Source organism: Schistocerca nitens, chromosome 3 (assembly GCF_023898315.1).
Source record: "Schistocerca nitens isolate TAMUIC-IGC-003100 chromosome 3, iqSchNite1.1, whole genome shotgun sequence".
NCBI lineage: Eukaryota > Metazoa > Arthropoda > Insecta > Orthoptera > Acrididae > Schistocerca > Schistocerca nitens.
The window spans coordinates 188,364,595-188,377,205 of record NC_064616.1 but is presented as its reverse complement, the minus strand read 5'-3'; the positions used below and the strand labels follow the sequence as shown (position 1 = coordinate 188,377,205).

At 41.9% G+C, this 12,611-nt stretch overlaps 1 protein-coding gene across 1 annotated transcript in view; it reads right to left on the bottom strand.

The window, feature by feature from the left end:
- The window catches only part of LOC126248134 (mediator of RNA polymerase II transcription subunit 16), a 343,327-nt gene that overhangs the window by 196,809 nt on the left and 133,907 nt on the right, over positions 1–12,611 (bottom strand). The window contains exon 5 of the mRNA XM_049948825.1: positions 6,646–6,898. Coding sequence (XP_049804782.1) covers positions 6,646–6,898 — 253 coding nt within the window. The remainder of the gene's footprint in view (positions 1–6,645; positions 6,899–12,611) is intronic.

Sequence of the window (12,611 nt, the reverse complement as noted above, 5' to 3'; positions counted from 1 at the left end):
TTGTCTGTCGGGTGTGATAGCTATACTTGTATCATCGGCAAAAAGTACCAGCTTTGCATCTTCATGAATATAGAATGGCAAGTCACTAATATATATTAAGAACAGCAGAGGATCCAAGACCGAACCTTTCGGCGCCCCATTCTTGATTGTTACCCAGTTTGAGAAATCACCAGTTTTTTGCATATAAGGAAAGGAAAATTTTGCATTTTCCAAAAAGTGTGAATACAGAAACAAATTCTACATCAAAATGTGAGATTACCTAATAGAAGTTACTTCACAGCAAATCATAAGCAGGTGAATTATTTTATCACGTATAGTTTGAAATTCTCAGTTACTGGTATTGCTCATCATCTGCAGAAGACCAAGTTCACTCAATGCTCTAGTGCCATGCCAATTGTGGGTGGCTGAATGGTCTAGCCACACAATGCAATGTAGCACTTGGCCATCTTAGAACACCGAACTGCGTAAACTGTTTGTTTTTGTTCGTTTAAGTTCAAAAATTGGTATAAGGTGGACACTTTTAATGTGGCTGTTTCAAGTGGCAGATGTTTTGAACTGTTGTTGCATCGAATATCACTAGAGGTTGGCCTGAACTACCTCATTAGCACCACTCTGCCAACCTCAACAACCAGTGGTGTAGTAGCGTTTCTTGAATGCTTTGTGCTGCATGTTACTCATTGTTTTCTTTTCTTATTTTGAAATGAGTAAAGCAACTAATCCTGGTCCATTGGCCGCTTGGGCTAGCCACGCCATCTAAGATGCCTTGCCATGGTTCGCTTGGTTCTGTGTGTGTGTGTGTGTGTGTGTGTGTGTGTGTGTGTGTGAGAGAGAGAGAGAGAGAGAGAGAGAGCCTAGGGACCGATGACCTCAGCAGTTTTGTCCCACAGGAACTTAGCACTACCACCTGGTCCTCCACAAATTTTGATTAAAACCCTCACAACACTAGAAACAATCTGTCAATTCTGCTTTCACAAGAACACAGAAAATGGGTATAGGCCTAGGCTGCTGTCCTGCCAGTGGGAGGTGTGGCTCATTTCCCCCCATCAATTCTCTCTCATCTGGCAGTCACAATTCTAGTTTGTTTGCCCTCATAGTCTTCTGCCAGTACAACACCGTATGCACTCTGCAATGTGGTGATGGGTGATGGGTAAAGAAAATCTGTCATGTATTTTGACCGTGCTCAAAATTCTTCCTCTAACATTCAAATAGAGTTATTTTTGGTTCTACACTAAGTACATTGTTGGTTCTATCTGTAGCATTGCGAAGTATGGACTGCACAGCTATGAGTGCCCATAAAAAGAGAGAAAGCATTAAGATTAAATGGGGAATAGAATGAAAAAAAAGAAGCATGATAGAGAAGAAAATGCAATACACCAAAGTCCTTGTGCCACCACATGATGGTGGATCAAATGAAAACACTAAATGTGTAATAATAATAATAATAATAATAATAACAAAGAAAAAAGAAGTGAAAATTTCACCAGTGATATGTCAGCCGGTAAGAATGTTCTTATCAGTGTGCCAAATGTTCACAAAAGTGGAGCATTTTGAAGGTTCACAAACACTGACACAGGAGCAGTGTGTAACAGTGGCTGCTCCACTGGAACTTGCATCAAAAATGGACTAGGATTTGTAACACTAAAGTCTTGCCGATCTGGCCCTCAGTAGTCTGGCATCTTAACAACCCAGCCCACAACCTGCCTCCAGCTGGCCAAGCAGAAATGAGATACACAATAATGAATTATTCTGTGCAACAATGTAGTTAGTTAATTACAATGTTAAACAATGCTATACATACGGGGAGGAGGAGGAGGAGGAGGAGGAGGAGGAGGAGAAAATGATGATGAATAAGTTGCTAAGTTGTTGTATGTGGAAAACTGTGAACTGACCAAATTATAACTTATGAAGAAATAATCAAAAGTGTGCAGAAAAATAATGATGAAAGTAATGAAGGAGACAACGTAGGAGAAGAGACCATGAAGATTTCTCACCCTGTGGTGCTAAAGCTGCAGACATCTTCCTGGCGTACATTATGCAACAACCAGACACATGCAGTAGTGATATAATGCTTGTAAAGGAGTTGTGTGCCGGCGACGCATTTCATTATTGCAACAACTAAAAATTTGGGGCATGTTTCACACTGAGTAATACTATGGACACATTCAAGAACTGGGTTTTCTATGAAAATGAATCTATCTTATAATTTAATAAAGTATATTCCCTTTGTGTTTAAACTAAATTTCAGACACTCTCAACAATCAGGCATTTCCACTAATACGGCACCCATATGTGCAAGGAATGGGCAGATTAGTGAAAGTCTAGTGTATTCAGTTTATGCATAATGGAAGTGTGAAGCCTATTGCAGTTCACTGCAGAATTTAGGTCCGATTTTCATGGCCAATGTTCCTAGTTTGGGCCAGGAACAGACCATTTTGACTACAGAAAACACAACTGAGATGTAAAATTACAAAGTGGTATTGGATCACATAGAACCAAAATAAAAATCAGTCACAGCTGAGCAAATCACATTGCGTTCAGTTCCCTCCAATAGCACAAAGTGTCTGAAAGACTCGTGTCCCAGCAGTTGACTTCCAAAATTAAAACAGTGTTGATGCGTCCGAACCTTTGTACAAAGTTTTGTACATGAAGGTGACGCCCTCCTTGCAAGGTTCATCACAGGGAATATAACTTTAGCCCACTACAACCAACCAGAAATACACAGAGCAAATAAAGATACGTGCTATTCCTCATCACCCAAATAAATGAAATTACAAATACAGCCATTAATAGGGAAGACTATCAATAGTCATGAAAAAGGTATTGTCTTGAAGCACTACACATCACTACTCCATCACACAAAGGTCAACAGTGACGACAACTAATGCTTGATTTCATGTAACCATTTAAAAGATACAAGAGAAGAAGTGGGTTAGATATATTGTGCTTCTATCAATTAATGTTCATCATGTAGAAATTGGACAAACTAGCCTATGGAATGCTTGCCATCCCCCTTATGGGAAACATAAAAAATAGGCTTAGTTTATGCACACACAAAGAATCACTCTGCAGCAACTCCCAAGACAATAATTTGCAGGCAGAATGCAGTTTACTAATATGAGGGTTGGAACTTAAATAGTGGCAACTACACTCCTGGAAATTGAAATAAGAACACTGTGAATTCATTGTCCCAGGAAGGGGAAAAGTTTATTGACACATTCCTGGGGTCAGATACATCACATGATCACACTGACAGAACCACAGGCACATAGACACAGGCAACAGAGCATGCACAATGTCGGCACTAGTACAGTGTATATCCACCTTTCGCAGCAATGCAGGCTGCTATTCTCCCATGGAGACGATCGTAGAGATGCTGGATGTAGTCCTGTGGAACGGCTTGCCATGCCATTTCCACCTGGCGCCTCAGTTGGACCAGCGTTCGTGCTGGACGTGCAGACCGCGTGAGACGACGCTTCATCCAGTCCCAAACATGCTCAATGGGGGACAGATCCGGAGATCTTGCTGGCCAGGGTAGTTGGCTTACACCTTCTAGAGCACGTTGGGTGGCATGGGATACATGCGGACGTGCATTGTCCTGTTGGAACAGCAAGTTCCCTTGCCGGTCTAGGAATGGTAGAACGATGGGTTCGATGATGGTTTGGATGTACCGTGCACTATTCAGTGTCCCCTCGACGATCACCAGTGGTGTACGGCCAGTGTAGGAGATCGCTCCCCACACCATGATGCCGGGTGTTGGCCCTGTGTGCCTCGGTCGTATGCAGTCCTGATTGTGGCGCTCACCTGCACGGCGCCAAACACGCATACGACCATCATTGGCACCAAGGCAGAAGCGACTCTCATCGCTGAAGACGACACGTCTCCATTCGTCCCTCCATTCACGCCTGTCGCGACACCACTGGAGGCGGGCTGCACGATGTTGGGGCGTGAGCGGAAGACGGCCTAACGGTGTGCGGGACCGTAGCCCAGCTTCATGGAGACGGTTGCGAATGGTCCTCGCCGATACCCCAGGAGCAACAGTGTCCCTAACTTGCTGGGAAGTGGCGGTGCGGTCCCCTACGGCACTGCGTAGGATCCTACGGTCTTGGCATGCATCCGTGCGTCGCTGCGGTCCGGTCCCAGGTCGACGGGCACGTGCACCTTCCGCCGACCACTGGCGACAACATCGATGTACTGTGGAGACCTCACGCCCCACGTGTTGAGCAATTCGGCGGTACGTCCACCCGGCCTCCCGCATACTCACTATACGCCCCGCTCAACTGACTCATGCCAACCAAGCAGATACTGCTTTCCATTCATCTATGATCAGAAACGTGACTTCCTTCAGTTGATATAGTCAGCAAATGAAATACAATCTTTAGTTTCTTGACTCAAGCAGCTGTGTAGGTGAACGTAGGATATGACAGACATACTTCCAAATGACTTTGTTCCAGATAAATTTTATATGTCACTGGTACCTCCCCAAATACACTGTGCAGTAGCCAGAAATGTAAACAACAAAACCCAAGAGGAAGTTCGTGCAGTGATGGCAGGAGATAAAAGTAAGGATGAAGATATGTAATCAGGGAGTGAGTGTGGAAATTTGGGGATTGTAAATAGAGCACAGTTGGAAAAACTGGTATAAAATACGTCAATTTAAGGAGGAAGCAAGGAAGATTGGGTTTAATGTCCGTCAATATTGAGGTCATTAAAGACGGAGCACAAGCTCGGTTTGTGTTGGCCCTTTCAAAAGAACCATCCCAGCATTTGCCTGGAGCGATTTAGGGAAATCACAGAAAACCTAAATCTGGATGGCTTGATGCAGGTTTGAACTGTTGTTCTCCCGAATGCGAGTCCAGTGCGCTAACCACTGCGCCACCTTGCTCAGTCAATTGAAGGCAAAGACATGTTGTAAGATAAGGATGCAAAATACCAGTGTGTCACAAATGATTACAATTGGTTAAGGATAAAAAGAGTTTGTTAAAGAGATATTGTATTCTATTTTTATGCACTTACCATAAAAGAGTTGTACATGGAACTCATGGTAAAGTCTGAAATGGTGCATGAGTAGAGTGAGGAAAGACTAGAATATACTGTGCACCCAACACACAGATAGAAGCATCACCTCCAAAGATAATGTTTTTGCTGTTTTGACAGACATGGCATTAACAATTTTCATGCATAGCTAAAAGTGACAAAAGATAAAATTTGCTTATTCGAGGCATGCTGCCATGGGATGATAGGTCCAAAACTATTCACTGCTCAGGAGACTGGATAATGTTTTGTTATGTCCATCACAACTGCACTGATATAAAATTTTTGGTGCAGTCGTTACTGGTTTTGGGCTGACACACTCATTCCCAAACCACACACCTTATGCCAAAATGCATGGATAGCTTCTGTACAGAAAGGTATACTTTGGGCAACAAATACCCTCACTGACATTAGCTTGTGTGTCTGTTGTACCTGACTGACAATCGAAGTCCTCAACACAATCAATCTCCTCAAAAGATAAAATATTACAAACACTGCCAGTTATCATTCATAGTTTCCACATCATAGTTTAGGAAATAATAATGAATGTGAAGGAAAAGTTTGAAGTTAGCATAGAATAGAATTGAAGGCAAAAGAATATTTGTAGGATCTGAAATCAACCAAATGAATCATGAAAGAATTATAGAGTATTCTGTGATAAATATGTGTGGAAATAATGAAGACTGGAATACTGCAGCACTTTCTATTCGGAAAGTGAAATCATAATTCATGATCAATTACAAACACCATAATGTGCCATACAGCACAAGTGATGAAATTGTTTTTGTAAAGCACAAACAAGTGCACAAGCTCAATTGGTAAGGAGCAACACAGAGGTCCTTAATATGTTACATAAGAACTACGTTAAGAATTGCCTTCAGCAGTTTTCTGAAAGTGCAGAAAATGTACAGCATGGTCGTCAAATAGGAGTTTAAAACCAGCTCTTCGATAAGAAATGTCTACTGATTATAGATGGTGCTTCTGTAATAAACATTAGTTAAAGAAAAAAATTTTAAATCTTTGTAATTAGAAGGAAGGAAACATGGCAAATTACAAGAAAATGAGGAATACAGAAACATTTCAAGTATAGAGATACAAAGGTGTGCCAGAAGTGAAATATATTGGCAAAATATAAAAAGAACTGATTAGCATAAGCAAAGTTAGAGACATTAGCTTAAAATAAAATGCAAAGTTTGCCCTAATTAAGGGAGCATGATGCATGCTGCCATTATCAGCTTGATAATAAGTCTAAATAGCCACTAGGGGACACAGTAGGAAACATCATGCTTTTTAACCTGTGGTAACCTATGCTGGTGTCGATTTCAATATTATTAACACTAAATTTTTGCATAATAGAATACTAAATCCAGAAATTGTAGGAAGACAAGAGCAGAGGTATATGGTGCATATATGAGTAGCAAAGGGTTTGAACTGTAGGATAATACTTAAGCCGATCTTACATATATAAACTCTAATTACTCATTATTAGCTAACAGGGAGCGAACCTTATTTACTGAATAATTTTTTTCCATAAAAAAATCAAATGTTAAATTATATGAAACCACAGTAGGGTGACATACAGTTCAGCAAATATTAATTGATAACATGTCTTACTTTTCCCAAAACATATGTCAGCTGCTGTGATCCTGCTCCGAGTCGAGGAAAGGCTTTCACTGGTGTGCAGCAAAAGAGGTACGCCCTGACCTTCTTGTACACATATTATCGCTCCAATCATCCCTGTTGCTGTGACAACAACACATCCATCAATTGGACTCCCACCAAAACCTCTGACAGACGGTGTCAATGGCAAGCTTTTAAATTTCTCAGTGTACTGCATGGCATCCTTCATGTCAGGGACCAAATTAGTCTGTAACACAATAAAATCTATAACCACTGGATGTTTGTAACTAGGATTGTTATTCTGTAATCAAAAGCTTAGTTTCTAATCCATGTAGGCCACAAGAAAGATTAGACAGATTTTTCATAGTTAAAGCTTCCATTTTTCGCCTACCATCATTATCACAAGAAAAGCAGGCATTTTGGAGTATTGAATGACTACATCAAGTACTAAAAAGAGTTTGATTCACAATTTAGAACATAAATTTTCTTCTGAGTTTTCATGCACAGATATACTAGAACATATCAGAACAATAACTTATGCTAAAGTACTTGAAGCTTTATCTAAATGATGGGGTTTGCATGAAGAATGTATTTCACAACCATTTTGTAACTTCAGTATTGTCCACTCCCAGTAGCTGAGTGGTCAGCATGACAGAATGTCAATCTTAAGGGCACGGGTTCGATTCCCGGCTGGGTCAGAGATTTTCTCCGCTCAGGGACTGTGTGTTGTGTTGTGTTGTCCTAATCATAATCATTTCCTGACCATCGATGCACAAGTCGCCGAAGTGCACAACAGCCAATATAATCCCAGTGCACTGGCCATTGTGTTCTATCAGACGTTACACTATTTCTGCTTCTTTCAGTGTTATTGTGGACCTCTTCATGTGGAAGCAGAATAAAACTTGGTTGGTGTTACTTCCGACATTGTGTTTGTAAACTTACAATGTATTTGGCAATGAGGATTGGATTGCACACCCAATGTTTCATTTCTTTGGTTTGATACACAGGCAACATGTCAGTGGAAGGAGTTCTTCAATGTCTCATTGAACAATGGTGAACTTTTACCAACCAGCAGCAGGTTCTCGCCATGGCACTAAACAATCCAGCAGCCTTGTTGATGTGCTAGGTTCCACTGCCTCAACCTCAACCATTTCCTCCATATTATGTTTCTGCAGAAGACTGTGATGATATGAAAAATGCCTTTGGCAACATTTTCAAGCTTTTGGAGTTGCTTACCCCAACTTGTGTAAGGTTTTACTTTTGTCATGGATTTCTTCCCGTGTTTATCACCTTTTGTCTCAGCTAGCTCCTCTTCAGAAACCTGCCAGTCTCTCTTTTGCTGAAATGTGTTAGTTGCTCTCTAATTATCACTGCAAACATACTCACATACTCATGTTATTGGGGCTCGCATGAAGCAGCAAATGGTTATAGAGCTTGGGCAGCAGAACTTCATGGGCTTAGTCATTGTTGCCAGTTTTTTTATTGAGGATCAGCGGGACTCATATACCGATTCGGTGGTTTGTGATGGCATAATACACATGGCTCCTGATGGTGAAGTTCGTTAATGTGCTTCACAATGTGGAAATCCCTCTCTCATACACACTCTGAACAGTGCTCAGTCTTTTGAAGTAGCTAGGGCATCAGAAAATCAGATAGAAGCATAGTGTGTAGTAGTCGCTGTTGCTTCCTCTCCTCCTCAGTTGCCCTCAGTTAGCTCACGGGCGGAGGGCGGGGCGGGGAGATGACATCATGGCTGTGCAACCATGGCCTCCACATCGCATGGGGAAACTCCCAGCCTCCTTCACCAGACAAGATCGCAGATGTGCGTAGAGTCTACAAAGTGTTTGCAGTCCCAAACAAACTCTATACTTAAGTATATGTTACGGACAAGATGTTAACAATGCAAGTAGACATGGGTGCAGCAGACACTTTGTTAAATTCTCAAAACTTTGTGGATCTTGGATCACCAGAATTGTCTCATCTCCCATCGATTGGTGAGTTACAATACCCATACTGGGACACATTTTTACTTCCGAAGTGTACAAAATGGCTGTTCAACTTTTGATCTTTCTATAGTTGAATTCTTTTATCTTGGCGGCTCGCGCATGCCCGCCCAGACGCGGGAGATTGCTGCGTTGCCAGTTGCACACGACGCACGCGCCAAGAGAAACAGCGCCATAGTACAGTATAGTTCGCAAGCTTACGGGGAGCGCGCAGTTTATGAAGTAAAGCCACCACGGCCGCATTAACCCTTTCGCTGCTACAGAGACGTGCTCCCCGCATTCCGCGCTGTGCGCGATTTTGTCACTGCACTGATCGCCTGTGCTGACACATGGTGTTTCCGACTGCTTTGACACACTTATCATTCGATTCCACAACAACTATTTGGCCCAAAAATTACATTTTTACACATCTTCTTGACTGATACCTTCCCCCCACTTCCTTTGACTGACTGAAGTGCTTTAAAATAAAGCCAAACGCGCCCGGTGTAAATAAAACTTTTATTACAGTCGCGAAAGACGGAATATTTCTCAATATTACATACGACACCTATGTGGTACTTAAATTAAATGAGATATTGTTATACAGTAAATTTTATATGAAATTTAGGTACCTTGTCCACATTTCATTCTCAACATTGTGGCAACTAAAATCGACCATACGGAAAGTATACGCTATGGACTTTTACCTCTGCAAACTCTTCAAAATTTCGTGCAATGGTTTACTACGTTTAATGCTGCACAATAACTGGGTTGAACATCGAAACAAAATTAAGTCATTTATGGGGGGAAGGTATCAGTCAAGAAGATGTGTAAAAATCTAATTTTTGGGCCAAATAGTTTTTGTGAAATCGAATGTTAAGTGTGTCAAAGCAGTGGAAACACCATGTGTCTGCACAGGCGAGCAGTGCAGTGATGACAAAATCGCGCACAGTGCGGAATGCGGGGAGCACGTGACTGCAGCAGCGAAAGGGTTAATAAAAATACAAAGCACTAGAAATTTCAAAAAACTGCATTCAAACGAATAAAATTCGTGAAGTAAGACACTTCGATATTGTTTTAAAATAAAAAAAATATTTAGCATCACACAAGGTTTGAACTCGTTACCTATCGCCTTTTAATCCAACGCCTTAACCATTACGCTAACGCAGCTCGTCCTGCAATATATCTCCATAAGGACTTTAACACATCACGCAAAATTCTGACAAACACTGTTGGTATGCCTACGAATTACTCGCACTTCGTCGAAGTACAATAGGAAATAAACAATTACCGCTGTTCTTTATTGCGAAAAAACGGTTCGTGAAATTGATACAAACACCTTTCCTTGCTATCGCCTGAATTAAGAGTCTTATTGCTTGTTTGGTTTAATTAATTAATAGAAAATGAAGCAATTGACATAAAGAATGGTTTTTCCAAACTTTCAAAAAACAAAGTCTGCTATCAAGACATTGCTTTTGTTCTATTACTTTATTTATGACTGAACGTTTCTAAAACTGAAGACACTCGTTCGTGCTCTGTACAACAGTCGAGATCTGGCAACGTCGTTCTCTGTTCATTGGCTGACTGTATGTTTTGACGTCAGATGCGCAGAACGAACCTAAACTCGGCCGCCAAGATATATGACGCGCACTTTAGTAGTGGATGATGTCAACACTAAAATCTTATTTGGGTTAGTTGCTTTCAAAAATTTTGGGCTCTCTTTTTCTGACAGAGTGCATTTGGTATTGGATTAAGTTCCATACGAACAAATGGACATACTCTGCTCAGAATATTCCTCCCTGTTTTTGGGAGGTTTGGGGTGTGCTACTGACTTCAAGGCTCAAAGGCTCATGTCACCATGAAACCAATGGTGCACCCCAATTTTTTCATGCCCACCCAGCCCCAGTAGCTTTACTAGAGAAAGTCAGGTTCAAACTAGATCGAATTATGTCTTTAGGTGTCTCCTCTAATGAATGATCTACCCCACTGGTAATTGTCAAAAACCTAATAGCAACCTTTGGCTCTGTGGCGATTTCGAAGTATCTGTAAATTCACAATCTCTTATTGATACCTATCTCTTATCCAGTCAGGATGAACTCTTAGTACAGCTTTCTGGGAGCAGTATATTTCCAAAGTAGACTTGTCAGAAGCCTACTTGCAATTGCCTCTGGATGATGATTCCAAGTATGTCCTCATACTGAATACCGCCTTCGGGTTATATCAATACCAATGACTGCCATTCAGCATGGTCAGTGCCCCTGCCATTTTTGAATGACTTTTAGAGAAACTCACAGCCTCCATGCTGGGCTGTACTAACTACCTGGATGACATTATGGTTTCAGGTTCCCCAATACATTAATATCTGCAGAATCTTCGTGTCTTATTTATGGTGCTACAGGCTGCCAATTTGAAATGGAACTTGAACAAATTACAATTTTTTCAGTAGTCTATCATCTATCTCAGTTTTGAAGTCTCAAATGTTGCCATCAAGCCTTTACACCAGCATGTCAAGGCTGTTACAGCTCTGCCACATCCCACCGATGTCAAAGAGCTGCAAGCCTTTCTCCGAAAGATTGTGTACCACCGTAAATTTCTTCCTGGTGCAGCCACACTGAGCCAGTCACTTCATGCTCTCTTACGTAAAGATGTTCTTTTTCACTGCTCACCCACCTGCAAGTATGCTTTTACCCTATTAAAGTCAAAATTACACTCAGTACCTTGCTTGGTTATCTTCCAACCAGGCCAATCTTGTTTCGGCCACAGACACCTCCCAGGACGGCCTCAGGGCAATTCTCGTGCACAAACATTTGGATGGTTCCAAACACCCTATTGCATATGCTTCCAAAACTCTGAATCAGTCGCAACAGTGTTACTAGCAGATAGAAAAAGAAATCCTTGTTATTGTGTATACATTCAAAAAAATTCACGTTTTCCTCTACAGCACTACGTTTCATTTGATTACTGATGATAAATCTCTGGATTCTCTTTTCAATCTGTCGGCATCTTTCCGGACAAAGTGGCCTATCACCTGCAATACTGGGCTGTTTTTGTCACGTTATAACTATGACATTCATTTTGAACCCACAGCACAACACACTAATGAGGGTGCTCTTTCTCGATTGCCAACCGGCTCTCAATTCTTGATGGTGCGCTACTGTTAGATAATCAAGAGTCGGCACCCAGGGTTGTGACCCCATCCCCACTGTGGAGGGATGTCATGCACCTTCGCCATCTGAATCATTGGGATGTTTCTAGAACAAAATTACTGGCCCACCACCACGTTTTGGCCGGATATTGACAATGAGATCATGCACAGTGTTATAGCCTGCCTGCAGTGTGACACCCATCATTGGTAACATGATCTTCTCTTTCCCCATGGCCTGCCTCCAACACCCCTGGGAGTGTTTTCATGCTGAGTTTGTGGATCGGTTCCTTAACGCCTTTAGGCTTGTAGTAGCTGATGCTTCCACAAAATTTCCTTATGTGGTTCATCGCCCTTCCATGTCCATGGTGGCTATGGTCACTGCTCTCTCAAAGATTTTTTTCCTTAGAAGAATTGCCATATACGCGTGAGAAAGACAGTGGCCCAGTCTGTGACTCAAGATTTTGAAGATATTTGTACAAAGAGTGGGATTTGGCATGTTACGACCCCTCCATTTCTTCCCGAATCCAATTGAGAGGCAGAGTTGCTGGTCCGTAACCTCAAAACCCACACGAAAAAGTATATTGCTCAAATTTCTCCCGAGGAGGCAATCGCTAGGTTCTTAAGCTCATAAAGGTTGACTCAGTTGGTGACCACAGGTCAATGAAGCTGCTTTATCTTCTCCCAGCCAACACCTGGTCGCCCTGACACCCATTTTGCAGCAATTTCATTCAGGCTCCGACATCTGGGCCCGATGGTTCGACCAGCACCATGAGTGGATACCAGCGATTGTCCATCACTGTCAGAGCCGCCGCCTCTGTGTCATGTGCACCTCC